This window comes from Camponotus vicinus, unplaced genomic scaffold (genome assembly GCF_025532165.1).
Source record: "Camponotus vicinus isolate PSW18456_S1 unplaced genomic scaffold, iyCamVici1.0 SCAF_7, whole genome shotgun sequence".
Taxonomy (NCBI): Eukaryota; Metazoa; Arthropoda; class Insecta; order Hymenoptera; family Formicidae; genus Camponotus; species Camponotus vicinus.
The window spans coordinates 6,342,807-6,358,085 of record NW_028141979.1 but is presented as its reverse complement, the minus strand read 5'-3'; the positions used below and the strand labels follow the sequence as shown (position 1 = coordinate 6,358,085).

General features: G+C 34.6%; 1 protein-coding gene across 1 annotated transcript in view; it reads right to left on the bottom strand.

The window, feature by feature from the left end:
* Timp (Tissue inhibitor of metalloproteases) overlaps window positions 1-5,924 on the bottom strand; it is a 79,585-nt gene extending 73,661 nt beyond the window's left edge. The window contains exon 1 of the mRNA XM_083105590.1: window positions 5,823-5,924. Within this exon, the coding sequence (XP_082961716.1) occupies window positions 5,823-5,909 (87 nt within the window). The 5' untranslated portion in view covers window positions 5,910-5,924. The remainder of the gene's footprint in view (window positions 1-5,822) is intronic.
* Between the last annotated feature and the right edge of the window lie 9,355 nt (window positions 5,925-15,279).

Genomic DNA, 15,279 nt, shown 5'->3' with positions numbered 1-15,279 from the left:
AGAGGAAGAGAAAAAGACAAATGAAGGAGGGGAAGGGAGGAGGGCGAATAATTGATACGGACAGCGCGCGTTATCTGAGCGCGAGCGTCGCCGCGGATAAAATATGCATGTTTGCTAATCAAGAGGTGTCCGGGGTTACATGTCCGCCGGCACCCTCGGCAAACATTACCCACGCGATTACGAAGGCACCGGCGGGCTAAACGGGCAAGCAAACAACGAAACCTTTGACCCGGGGACCCGTCCAAATAATCGCCGAATTGGAAAGTACTCCTGGTTTCGCGATCCCGCGCGTTGGGCGATTAAACAGAGCGATATGCGCTGATGCGGAACGACACGAAGGGGAGGATTGCCTTCCTTTAACGAGACTATGTACGAGGGTACGTACGCCATAAATTAGCGCGTGAATTATGCAACAACGGCTGTTTTATTAAAAGTTGATAAGCAAATTTTTTTTTGCCGACCGCGAACCGCGAGCGCTCCTGCGGGACGTTTTACATTTTATTAGTACGAGCAAAGTTCGACGTTTACGCGCCATCGTGTTTTACATAACGCCACTCGTGTAGGCCCTCGATTTTCCCCTCGGCTTTTCCCGGCAGTGCCAATTTTTGTTGATTTCTCTCAGTTCCCCCGGCAATATTCCCGACGTTTCGGGAAATACGATTTTTTTTCCGACGTAACATGTTTGCCAATTTGTCCCCGTTCGGCGATATTATCTAACTGAACGATTTATCCACTTGACAAACGGACAATTCGGCAATTTAGCCATTCGCGAGATGCGCCCATTTAACGCGATTCTATCAAAACTCCTATCAGACTGTTTTTAACATCATACCATACTGCGCGTACTACAATAAATTACAATCTAGGTTTACAATCTAGGTTAAAACATCTGATAACGTTTTTCTGGCATTTATATTACACGGAATCAATTCAAGTAAATATCGTTTTCCTGTCAAAAGAAACTATAATTCTCATTTTTCCAACAATGGATATAATTTCGCATATATTACGTTTATCAAGCTGGGATATTTCTACGGTAGGGATTAAATTCGACGTGTTCAAAAATCGATTTTATACGGGAAGATAAACGGCTCGTGTAATATCAGAAGCTATAAACGAAAATTCACGGAAGATTAATATATCGAAGTCTTGCCGTTGCTACGCAACTTTTGTCAGCCCCCGAGACCTGCAATATCGCCTTTATGTGACTCGGCACCGCATCTCGAGCTGCCTCACAATGACCGGTGATTTCCGCGAGATGAATGCGCAACGTATCATTAGATTTCGAGAGGCTTCCGTCGAGGCCAAACCGTGCCGAATGGCAGGTAACCTTCGCAAGATGCATTCGCCGAGTGATGCATCTATTCGTAACTCGAGCGCGCGCATATATATGGATACGTACATACGTACGATGGTAATATGTACCTAACCCGTTATGGAAATGAGCTCGGGATGCGCGCGCGCATCCCGGCGACATCCTCTGCATCGGTAATATGCCCTCGCAACCCTCCCGCGTCCGCTCTTTCCCTCCGCGGTTTCCACCGCGCTTCTTGCCACCCTATTATAGTGGCCGACACAGTGCATCTTCGGTGCCGCCAAATCCGGACGCAAGAATCCTATCGCGGAATCGGAGTAGGACGCGGGACATTTCTTGTCCCGCAACTCCATGAGCGGAGGATAACGAGGATTTCAGGTCGTACTGTCGCCCCTGATTTAAGAGCCGGGCTACTCGTGTTTTCCTCCTCATGGGGCGTACACGGTGTAACGTAAAAGTTCCGCCGGAGATTTCGAACTCGGGACATTAATCTCTCATTCCTTTTCACGATAAATCCGGATATCATTCTTGGCGATTCGAAATTTCGCGGATTACATAACCAGTATACCCGATTTGGGTCGAGGATATTAAACGTGATGTTCATGTCTTTCCTCTATTTGTTTTTCCCTTTCCCTTATTTCTTGTTCTCCAAGTTTTGATTCTTTATCAATATCAATTTAATCGGAGACATTTTACTGGCAGAATGTTAAATAATAATATTTAGGAATGAGAGGTAAAACTTAGGTTGAATATTTTTCAAAGAAAAGAAAGAAAGAAGAGCGAGATTGCAAAATTTATCTACAAATAAAACGGTATTATGTCGTTCTTAGATTGCTCAGTAGTCCGTTAGTTTTCTAGTGTATAAGACATTGGCAAACTTCCCAGTTGCAATTCTTCAGTATTTTGTTGAATTTCTACATCGCAACGAAAATGCACATTCATTATACATATACGAGGATGGATTAATATACATTAGAATGCAGATACATTAATCTCCGTTCTTTGCATCATAAATTATAGCAACACACTTGATAACACTTGGTGTTTCGCCATTGTTATTTCTTGAAAGATAATTATGCGATTATAATAATTATATAATATCATTATTGTTTAAATCATTAATTAAAAAAGGCACCTTTAATTTTTGTAAAAATAATAAGAATTATTTTTATTAATAATTAATTTCAATTTTTATGAAATTTCTGTAACGCATGTGACAATTCCAATTTTACCACGTCTAGAACCTGACTAATATGACACAAAAATGAAGGAAGTAGGATGCATTTTTCGGGGAAAATTTTAGTTCAGAAAACGGGAAGCAGAGTGATCTACATTTTAATGCAACGCTAGGTGACGATAGGAATACTGATGCAAAGATAATGGAAAAGTGCAGACTCGTATATGAGTCATCTGATCGAGTTTGCTGAACTAGTTTTTGAAAATTCTACGAAAAGCAGGAGGGACCAAGCTAATATATTGACTCAACTACTACGGTATGAAATATAAATCACAGCTGGAACTGATTCTTCTACTTGTGAAAAATGTACGAGAATACTTTGCACTTCTGAAATATGACGTCAGTTGATATAAGAAAATTTCTCGTATAAAATCATAATGAAAGAATGTTTAATGCCATAGATGTCGCTCCGAGATTTCTTTCAGAAGCTTTATAAAATCTGAAGTCTTTTGGTATGATAATTTTATCGTTCTTCCAAAGAATATATATTATAAATTTTATAGAAAAAAAAGAAAAAATGTGTACTATCTTATAATTAATAAAACAATTTTATTTTCTAAGCACAAATTCTTTAGTCTCTTTTCAAAAATCCAAAGAAATGAAAATAAATTGCAATTTTCGCACGAAACATTATAAATATTAATTTGCGGAAACATCTTTAGAATTTCTATTTATTGCGTAAAATAAATATTTCAAATTACGCGATAATAAAAATTACTCTACTCGGAAAAACAAAGCGAAGCAAGCGTGAGAGTTAATGTACATATAATGATAAAGAAATGTGTCGAACATTTTAACGATAAAATTGCAATCACTTCTGCGATCTACATCAAATTATTCCCGCACAAGCGCTCACGACATATTGTAAATAGTGATGCGCAAATTTCGTGAAAACCGCACAAGTGTTAATACAAGTCAGAAACGGTGCGGAAACATGATCGACCCGGTGCCCATCGGCAATCAATTGATATCAACAGGATATATAGGCGAATTATAGCACGTTATATGACTCACCGACTGGGAATTATACAATTGAATAACACAATCGTCCAACTATTATGTAACAGCGGAGCGACTAACTTCTGCACAATGGCGGAGTGACAATGCCAGAGCCTATTCCTGTTCCCGGTCGTGACAACAGTCAAGTGACAAGTGCCCCCCTTCCCCCTCCCAATTTTGCTCCGCGATACTAATTGTCATGCAAGTGAAATTGTTGAAAACGCTCGTTGTTACGCACGTGTTAATCCTTATATGCATATTTTTATCTCTTCGATAGAATAGATAATATTTTGAAGTTGATTTTTAGGTACCATATAAAAATAAAATAAATTAAGCTTTATATATTGATTGTTAAGCTCGACATAAACGCTTTATTATTTATTTCTCAACAATGTATTTGGAACTTTTAGAATGACGCTGAGAAGAGACCTACATTCAATTATCGCGGATCCACAATATTGTGTATTTAAGAATTAAAATTTTCGAATATATTTAGCTCCCAGCTTTTCGATGCTCAATAACAATTTAATGAGGAAAAGATATTTTCAAACATCATGGAACATGTTTTTACTGAATTTATTTCTCAATGGAAAATTAGATTTATATACTCGGATAAACGAAATAATCTAAAATAACATTTTTTCGCAGCTATACAATAATATTCTGAGTGATATAAATAAATAATATAATCGCTTCGATCATGTGAATACTCAGATATAGGTACTGATAGCAAAGATTAATAATGTCAAATATTGCGGTGTAATAATGAAATATTCGATTAAATGCTGCGCCGGACAAGTACGTCATATGAGAAACTATTGTTTATTCAAACTAATGCTATAACCCATGCACCAGTTGATGTGTGAAATGAAACTTTCAGACATTTCCGATATTGTCACTTTTCATTTGCTAATTAACCGATGCAATAGGTCATTTGAACTCGTATGTACGTGTAGAAATTGTGTATGATGATATATCCGAATATAGATTATCATTTTATTATAACGAATTTTCTCAAATATATTAACATCATATAGAGAAATCAATAGTAAAAACATGTTTTTATTAAATAATATTATAGCAAATTATTTATAAATCTCTCTGCAGCTCTTATTATATATATTTTTATAAAATATTCTTTACACACATATTTTTGTACGTGTAATTTTTAGAAAATATATTCTATAAAAAAGAAAAATAAGTAGATATAAAATGAAATTCGTTAGTATATTATATCATACATTCAAATATGGGTTTCAGAATAATCATACCGCGTTTTTAATTCAAATAAGAGCGAGCATTCTTTTTTTAGCTTGCGGCATTACATTGATATATCGGCATGGCAGCTGTATCGATGCGGCAATGCAACCTTATGCTGAATAAAAAGAAACCCAATGCGCATCGTTGAGCTTTTTTTCATCTCACAAAGCGGGATTACCGATGCATTGCTGTTATTGAAAGGAGTTACTTCAAATAACAAGAAGATGATAGATGCGCAAGTGAAAAAGCTCTCAATCGTTCAAATTCTTTTTCTATTGAATGAGAAGAAAAACATATCATCCTTTCTTGATTACGCGAGTATAATAACGGTTATTTATATATTTATCAATAAATAGACTAATAATAATAATATGTAATTTATTACTATATTATTATTATTTTTTTCTTGATACAATCAATTTAATGATAGTATATAATTGTATTAAGGAACAAGGATTTATTATAAATATTTAATTACATTTTTAATAAAAAAGTACCGACATGATTTCGGATATTTCATAAAATTTATAATATTAATATATAAATTCTAATAGAAATATATAATTAAAGCAAATAATATCATTTTTTATATTACTTATTATGTGATAATGCAAATATGAAAAATTAAATAAAAATTTTAATGAAAATAATTTCGAGATTCTTTGTTAAAAAATATAGAATGCATTTTTCATTGAGCGTTTTTACTTTTACACCTTTTAAAAATAATTAAAATAAATATATTAAAAAAATAAATAAGTGTCAAAAATAATATATTACGTCTAACGCTAATAAATATCTAATTATTATTATGGATTAAATTTATCGTGATTCTTTTACGGATACAATCTCATCTGGTACGTCATCGACATAATTATTCAAAAGATGATGTCTACATGAGAGCCATTCCCGAAATTCTGCTTAACCATATCATCAAATTTAATCGGGCACTTTAGTCGATTTCCTATAGCAATGCATCGGGCCTGCAGTCTTACATCAATTCGTAATGCCTACCTTTACTCGCCGAGAGCGCTGTATTAATGGTCCTCGTCTCCAAGAAATTCGGACACTGTCTCCAAAATGTAGTCGCACACCTGCCATAGATTACATCTTACCTTGATGGCTGCCAAACGATGTATACATGTATTCTCGTGATAATGCAAATTTTCATTCCACATGTATTGCCGATGAATTGCGGCCAGCGAAACCTTTCAATAAATGCAGATTATTATATTTATTCGTATCAATATTTGAAATATTTGTACCAACATGACTAGAACATTATTAGAATTCCGAGAGAAAATTGATTTGTATTCGCACCGAGAGATTCAAAATAAAAGCGAAATATCCAATTTTGAAATGGTACATTGAGTAAATATGTAATAAATAAATATTGAGTGAATATATTGCATATGAATTATACTGAACATATTGCATATTGAATGTTCGCATAATCGAGCATAATTCTTATAGATTTATCATAGATATTAAGATTATTGCTAAGAGATTAAAGAGAATCAATAGCGAAAATAATACATTTAATAAACTTTAAAAAGCAATCGTTAACCGCCAATTTTGCAAATCATAGCCAAATTCTATCGCCAGGAAAAAAACAGAAATTTAAAAAAATATTACACGATTACATTAATAAGCATATATATAAATTATATTATATTAACTTATTCCATATATCAACATTAATTTTGCAAAATTCTATCAGAGGAAATTTTATGATTTACATCTTATTTAACAATATCGGTTTATAAAAGCACGATGAAGCACGACTCAATTATATAAATCTACAAAAAACAAGCATAAATAAACAATATACGTAAAGTTCCGATATAAGATGTAAGCAGTTCGAATGTACTTAAATAAGCAGCCTAGTGAAAGAGGTGCGTTTTTTAATTTTACTCATGTATCTTGCATAATCCAACATTGTAACGCGAGAATAAAATTACATTTCGTTAAAAGTTTTAGAATCCCTCTCTCTTCTCTCCTCCCTTAATGAGCTTACTGTCTTTCGTGCTTGGCGGCTTATGGTACTTATCTATGTTATCTATGTTATATATAATAAACTCGCTGTATAGATATATGTATATCAGTGAAATATTCTCCAACGCTTGCTACGTGCTTGATAATGCCCGTTGAGAATAACACGATCGTGCGGTGTACCCTTGTGTTCATTAGCGAAACGTGGGAGGGAAAATTCATTTTTCGCGACGCAGTGCCCGCTTGTTGATGGTCGTTGAAACGAGTTTTTGCACCGCGCCAGTTTCGAGCTAACAAATAACGAAAGTGCACTCCGGTACACATGTAATGATAATATAATAGCTAAGCTTCATCAAATCTTGAGATTTGTATACTTATTATGCAAATATATTCCTTGTATTACTCTCAAAAAAATTCAAACTTTTTGGCAATGATCGTTTATTAATAAAATTTTACGCTGCGAATTCGTTCGGAGTACGACGTTATTATTAAATATTGATATTTATACATATTAAAAATCAATTATCAATTATAATAATGTAAGCGAAAAACATGTTTGTCCAATTTCATATTTCGAAAAAAATAATATCTAAAAAAAGAATTGTTTTATATAATTTTCGAAAGAAAAATGATTTATGTCTCTAAAATATAATAAAATAAAATAAAATAATAAAATATAATATAATAAAATAAAATAAAAAAAATTGATTTGACAAAGTAGCCTTCCTTAGATGATTTCTGATGCAAAGATGCGCGCAAGCACGGCTAAATAAAGCTCGCAATGTCGCTACAAGAATGTAAAAATCTCTTCTTCTGCTCCGCATCAATTCCATTCAGAGTTTGCAACACGAAATTGGTTTCGCTGACAAGCGCTCCAAACTAAAAGCGGTCGACGGTACCCGAAAATTACATTTTATCCGGTCAAAGCAAACTTCCTCAACAATTCCCGAGGCGCTGGGTGAAGGAGGGACGAAGGAGGGGTGAAAGAGGGCGCGAAACCGCACGAACTCAAAGTGCCACCGACCGGAAGATAAAAGAATACGACGCGAGGGGCATAGGATCGCGATATCGTTTTGTATGATGCAAGAAAGTAAAAAAAAGAGAGAGAGAGAGGGAGAGAAAACGGACTTCACCGAGAAGACGAAAGTACAAGAAGTCACGTGTGCATCACGCGTCGGCTCCTTCGTCGGGATTGCAAAGTTCTCCGCGAGGGAAAACTCATCCGAAACTATTTGCTCCGGCTACGCCCGCGAAAAGTATATCTAAGAGAGGCTACGTCTTTTTATATCGTTGAGTTCCATATAGGATTACCTTCCTTTTATTACTACGGATCAAAGAGAAGGTTGAACGATCGTCTTACTTCTTACTTACTTACCTGCCGAGGAGATTGCCGCGAACATAACGACCTGTAACAGAAAGAACGGGTCGTCATTACAAAGCGGAATGTCAATCGTAAAAAAATGCTATCTCTCTGAAGGAGAAGAGGAAAAATGAGAGATTAATAAGACATTTCTTCTGAAAACTGCATATTATCGATATCATAATTCAATTTACGATCAAAATAAATTTACTTTGTTATGCAATGCGATCTTCCTTCGATAAATTCGAGCTTTCCCTTCAGATGAGGCTAAAAATGCACTTCTTAATTTTCTGTAATAGACCTCTTAAATACATTCCCACGGAACTGAGACGTCCATGAAAGAAAGATTCGCATAAAGAGTCCTTTCTCTCTTAAGAAACGAGTGCATGCGTGCGATTATTCTGAAAGAGATACACCGCATTCTGAAAGAAAACCGCGCGTTTCCTTAGGCGGACAAGCCGCAGAAGTGCATTCGCGCGATTCGGCTACTCGCTCGAATAAATTACGCGGCATTTTATTTGCGTCTTTACGCAAATGGAATGTACAAAGGCAGCCTGGAGACGCCGCGGTCTGGAATGGCGCAAAGACCGGATGCGCCGCGAAAAGAAGCGCATCCTCCGCTCTCGAGGGACGCACGTATGGACGGTTTTAACTCATTTCGCGCTACCGTCTGTGCGATCCGCATTCGTCGCAGTCCCATTCAAACGAGATCGCGGCGCAGGGTACAATTTACCTACCAAGATACTCGCACAAAGATGCTCCAAGGAATCCGCATGAGATTTTTCGATAAAAAGCGAATAAAACCTTAATTTGATTTCCCTCTTATACTATTATATATAATTATATATAATTTTGCGCATTTTCTCCATATGTTATAGATCATTAAAATATGCATTGATAAGAAAAATTGCTTTAATATAAATATTGTATAAAGTATCACACATTTCTATTCAATCGTTTTTAAGATAATTTTAGAATATATATAATTTACTTTTCCTCTAATGAAAGCGTCGATGCAATTAATCAATATTTGCAATTTTTTTCCCATTTTCCGTTTTGAATATGAAATATTTGTTTTGCAACATTTCGACCACGTTTCGACAATATTTATATAAAGCACAATGCAGGCAATATTTATAGTGACTATACAACATGTATTAGAAAATATGGAAGTTGATGTAAAATACAGTTTCTATTTCCATTCCCGCATCTCAGATTATACAGTATATCACTATGATATGTCTCACTTAGCCCGATTCTGACACATACTCAGGCGTTCATTTATGCGCGGTAATTTCATGACGACGGGAGAGGGAATATTTACGAGCGTGCTTATTACAACTGCAACGTGCACACGTCCAGGCATATAATTGTGCCAAAATCTACAGTTTTCTTAATCATTTTACATTGAAACCGAAAATTTGAAGAAAAAAAAATCTCTATGATTATGTCAAAACTTGTATTTTTCAACGAATGGAATTTACAACACAATGTGCTATAATAAACTTAATAATGAGAAATGTCATTTGAATTGCAGAGAAGTAGAATATACATAATTTTTGCCTCTTTCGCGCAAATTCCATTTATAATTATATAACATAAAACATTAATTAACATTTAATACAATTATATAATGACACAATATCGTTGGTGTTTTCTTTCATGTATTAATTAAATATTATTTTTATTATTAATGCAAAAATTGTTTAAGTAACTAAACTAAATTATTTTAATTATTTTATATAAATATTTGTGTCTCTCTCTCTTGTCTTTTTATGAACACACTCATAATAATCTTGTATTATTTGTATACATCTCATATATTCATCCTATATTCATATTTTATCCATTATACATTTTAATAATTCAGTTTTCAATACAATCGCGAATTGAAATACACAATTCACTATTCTACGTAAAGTTTCATTGCTAAAGCAGGAAGCACTGAGATATCGGGACGTGTCATTTCACTTGGTGATAATCAAGCCGGGAATGGTTTCATGTCAATCGCAGGCTATAAACTTTATCATTCAACGGCGTTCACTCAATAATACATGACGACTGTTGACATAGTTCTATCGATTGAATTTTAATTAATAATGTCGAATGACAAAAAAAAATTTTAAATTATCAATTCTTCTCATGTTATTAATATTACATCTACAAAAAAGAATGAAATTTAATTTATAATTATTTTCAAAGTAGTTAAAGTTGGGTGTGGTTTCTTTTACAGAAAAGCTGTCCAAATATACCGTGGACTCCAATTTAGTAAGCGACGCAAATACGTTGCTCTTAACATGAGTGCCGTATCTGCTCGACTAATTGAGTCAAAAGAAACGAAAGTGAACGACATTAAGCACACAAGCATTCGTCGGTCTTCCGTTTCTCAATGAACGCGACCGTCTTCTCCTCGCCTTCGTCACGGCTTCATGTTTCTTTTCTTCGTTGAAGCTAGCGCAGATGACGCGGACAGCTCTTCAAGACGCGTTCCACGTGACGACAAGATTTTCACCGAACTTCTATATTTAGTCGAGGCGAGTCGAGCAGCGGCGCTTTTTACATGTCAAGCAACCCCCTGAGATGCTGTATAGCTCGAGAATACAGAGCGAAGACACTAATTTAGAGGCGTGTCGGCACTTAGAATACATCGAACGGGTTCCGGCGACGCGACGTCATCATTAAAGCGAGGAGAACGAGCGGCTGCTTCTTTCGATCTTTATTAAGCTGACCTCACATCAGTCCCTATCCGTCAAAGATTTAACAATTTATATTTATTTCAAGCAAAAATAAAGATATTTTTACTTAAAATTATGAACCTTAGCTTCTCCTAGTCTAGCATATAAAATATCTTATAAATATTTCTTTTATATTATTAATCTATGTAAATTGTTCATGAGGTCTGACAACTCAAATATTCTAGGGAGGTAGATTGTTAACGTAAAAAAATACCTTCGTTCGCGAATTTGTTGACGAATTTTCGACGACTCCAACAAGGATAGGATGCTTCCGAACTCTGATGTGAGGGTAGCTTCATGGGATTTGGTATATCGGAAACAGAAGGAGTGCGGCGAGAGTAGTTGCCGTGGTGTCTCCTGTCTCCGCGTGACACCACACGAGATACGGCGCTTATGTTAATGCGAGGGGCATACCGTGTAGAACGAGAAGGACTGACACACAATGCTCGGCGATAGCGGCGCGAGTCCGGCGGCCATTAATAACGAACGGTACGAACTCAATGAATCACGGTTGCGTGCGCCATTATAATGTAAATACTCGACGCGACTTAGCCTTCGCACGTCCTGTTCCGCGTCAATTGTTTGCGGGAACGGACATCTCGACAAGCCGGAAACATATCGGAGCACATAGCCGAGCTACCTTCTTTTCATCCACTTTCTCAAAGCGAGTACTCGAGATTCTCGAGAAGGGTTGAGTTTCTACGCGGAAAATGCCAGATCTGATTCTAATTGCGTACGCCATGACGTTACGCGTTGCTAATGGAAGGCTTCCGTTAAAGCCTCTTGGAGTAAACAGTATCGGTATCAAGTAGGGAATCGATATCTATCGCCGAGACACCCAATGACGTTGATGAAACATTATTCCGAACTCTAGATTATACTTTGTGACACAACAATGATTACCATTGAATTTAACACCCTATTCCTATATCCTTGACAGATTCTCTTGTCAACGATACATTTTTAGTACAATCGATCAGATAAACAGTGATAAAAAAAATAAATTTTAAATAAATTCATATAAATCGTATTATAATTTATTAAAATAGTTGGATTAAAAGGATTGGATTTATTAAAATAATATAATAAAAGGATTGAATTGATTAAAATAATTGAATAATTATATTCAAAGTCATCGAGATCTTGATGAAATGAAAGACATGATAAGATCGAGCAGATTCTAAAATTTTGTCGAGCTTTATTTATATTTTCGAAATTTTAGAATAAATTTTGATTTAGTTACACCTGCAAACAGAACAGAATTACTTCTCAGCAAAATAATTTCCGCGTCTCACGCTCTGCAAGCGAGCGACGTTAAATACGAAATGAGACTTCAACGGGAATGATTCAACAACCTTATTATACCACATAATATCTTGCCTTCCAAGACTCACGCGTTAACTCAGTATTGCAAGCGCGCATAATGCATTCTCTCTCTCTTTCTCTTGTTTCCAACGAGAAGCAAAGACGCAAATTCGGTATGCAGTCTACTGTGTTATAGCATTATCGTGCCGCTTCAACTTGCTCCGCGTTATAATTATCGTCTTACGAGCGCAATAATTTAAACGACGCATCCCTGCGTGTGCGCGAACTAGGTATTCCTTCTGTTTACCGATGCTCCTTGTTTAGTGTAGAGTTTTCTTTCCCTGCTCAGTAGATTAAGATTTGCATAAGAGAAATCCGCATATCATACATAGATTTCTCGATGTCTCGGCGTACGATATTTTTGCACCGTAAAGATTGCATCTAATAAATATACACAAATCTAAGGAACAACTTATCTTTATAAAGAATTATGTTAAGCTATGTTAATTCGACGGCTGATTCGTCGGATATATTATAAATTAATTATTGAATCGCGAAAAGCAGAACAAGTGCAGCATAAAATGCAATATGATTCTTTATATTTTTAATTGATTAAAATCGAGTAATAAAACATAATTGGCACGTATAATCCTACAAGATATAATTAATCTATAATATTAAAAAATATATGAATTTTATAATTCATGAATATATTAGAAATATATATTTAATTTTCTACAAAAGATAAATTTAAAAAGAATCAGAAATTACATTTCGAGAATAAAACGGTTAAAAAGTTAATTTTAGTAATTATTCGTTTTAACGAATTTAACACAATAATATAATAAAAAGATAAGATAATCACTTTGACATAGTCATAATCTTCAACTCTCATTTGAAGGTCAATGACCTTGATTTTAAATTTTATATCTTTAAGAAATTTTGACGTTTCTTTTGAAATTTTATATAAAATATAAAATTATTCTCCGATAATTTTCCATATTATTGCAAAATATAATTTGTGTTATGACGAATAAATGCCATTTGATATATTATTTTCATGACATAATTTCTAAATAAAGGATATAAGGTCGCTATTCAAAATCAAGATTATTAATTTTCGTAAGGATAAATATTAAAGTTAAAGTAAAAATCATGCAAATTGTAAATAATTACCAAATAATTAGAATTAATTTTAAATAAATTTTATGTTTTAATGACAAGTTTATTTAAGACTGTAAAGATTATTATGTATTGTGTATTGGAAAAACTCAAGCTCAAACCATGTACAATAATATAAATAATATAAATCAGGGATTTTATATCTTTCTTTCTTTTTACTATCTCTACATAAATATGCGATACCTTCTTCCCGTTTACAATCCATCGTTTATAATCTAATTTCGATCGGCGACAGTCTAAGCCATCGAAGTTGTTGCCAACAACGGCTTTGCATCTATCCGGACCAAACTAGTCGAATGTCAGGATGTCGGGTAACTCATGAATTTGCATGGAGACCAAGCCAAATATAATCTTAGTGTACACAGATGGTTCTCTCCTTCTCATTCTCACTCGCTCTCTTTCTCTCTCTCTCTCTCTTTCTCTCTGTATCGTCCTGTAGGTAGGCGTTTTCACCCGAAGGACCTGGCTCATTCTCACCGCTCATGGCACTGTCGTGGATAGGAAGTGCAGATTGCCCTGTTTAATTACTGGTTAGGGATGGATGGGGAGTTTCGAGGGCAATCAGCCTGTTTGTATTTGCTTGCAGGTTTATGTCGGTTTACTCGTAACCCGCGCCATCCGATTTCTACGAGACAGCTCAATCCACGGAACATCGCATTCTACGACATTGTGGTTTCCATCTTTGTGGCCCGTGACGCGAAATAGATTAACGTAATCAAAAATAACTCAATCATATGGTACATAGCTTTGCAAAAATTTATTTAACATTTATAACTTAAAAATAAGAGATAAAGTGTAAATATGAGTTATTCACTTTTGAAAAAGAGAGAAAAATTTATATATCTAGAAAAAGAAATAAACAATTTTATATTCGATATAAATATTAAAGCAATTAAAATCAAATGTATGTATATAAATTTTAATTATATATAATAACTTATTGCTTTAATATTTATTATCGAATTTGAAATTATTTTTATCTGGATATGTAAATTTCCTTCTCTTGTGTAAGTATATGTGTACAATTGAAACTATCGAATCGATAATTAATAATATTATCAATAAGTTCTTGCACTAAAGACTTGTAAAATTCATCAACAAAATCCTACGAAACATCAGGTCTTAGTATTATATAGTGTATGTTGTATGTTGGCAAGGTGGACGTCGTTTTATTATAACATTGTACAAGAAGCTCGAAAGTTCAACACATCACGCCGCGTCTTTTTCTTAAGAATCTCTACAAAGTTTGCGAAGTCCCTATCAAACTGAAAAGTTTGTTTACTCCGAGGGCACGCTATCTGAACTAAGACGCCCATACGCATTTCCAGATAGTTTATGGTAAGTTTAATGGAGATTCTATAATTACTATCTATCTTAGCATAGCACTAAATTATGCACGATTATCTAGATTGTAGGTACATGTTTGCTAAAGTGCATGTCTAGTTGCTGTTGCAGTTTGGTACAATATAGCGCTCTTGTTACACTTCAATGAAGTTAATGCCGTTCATCGATGCAAGCTGCTTGGCAAGCTAAGGCTATTGCCGAGCTGAGCGAATGTTCTCTACTATGACATAGTTTATAATTTTAATTGATCGGGAGATGTCCTTTGTGTTACATTGGCGTTAAAAATTTCATTAGTTGCGATGGCGTCGTATACGAAAATCAATAATATGATTACCTAACAAAGTTTATATCATGGCAGTGAAACACAGTACTTCTGATCAAATTTTGAACTTATATTTTCCAATGATATTAGCTTTAACAACATTATAATAAGTATCAAGAAAAATGTGCACACAAGAGATCTATTATTTCATAAAAGCGAGAAACAGTTTTAGATTTATAGATTTTATTTTATAAAAGCGAATAACAGTTACATGATTTAATCAAATTGTCA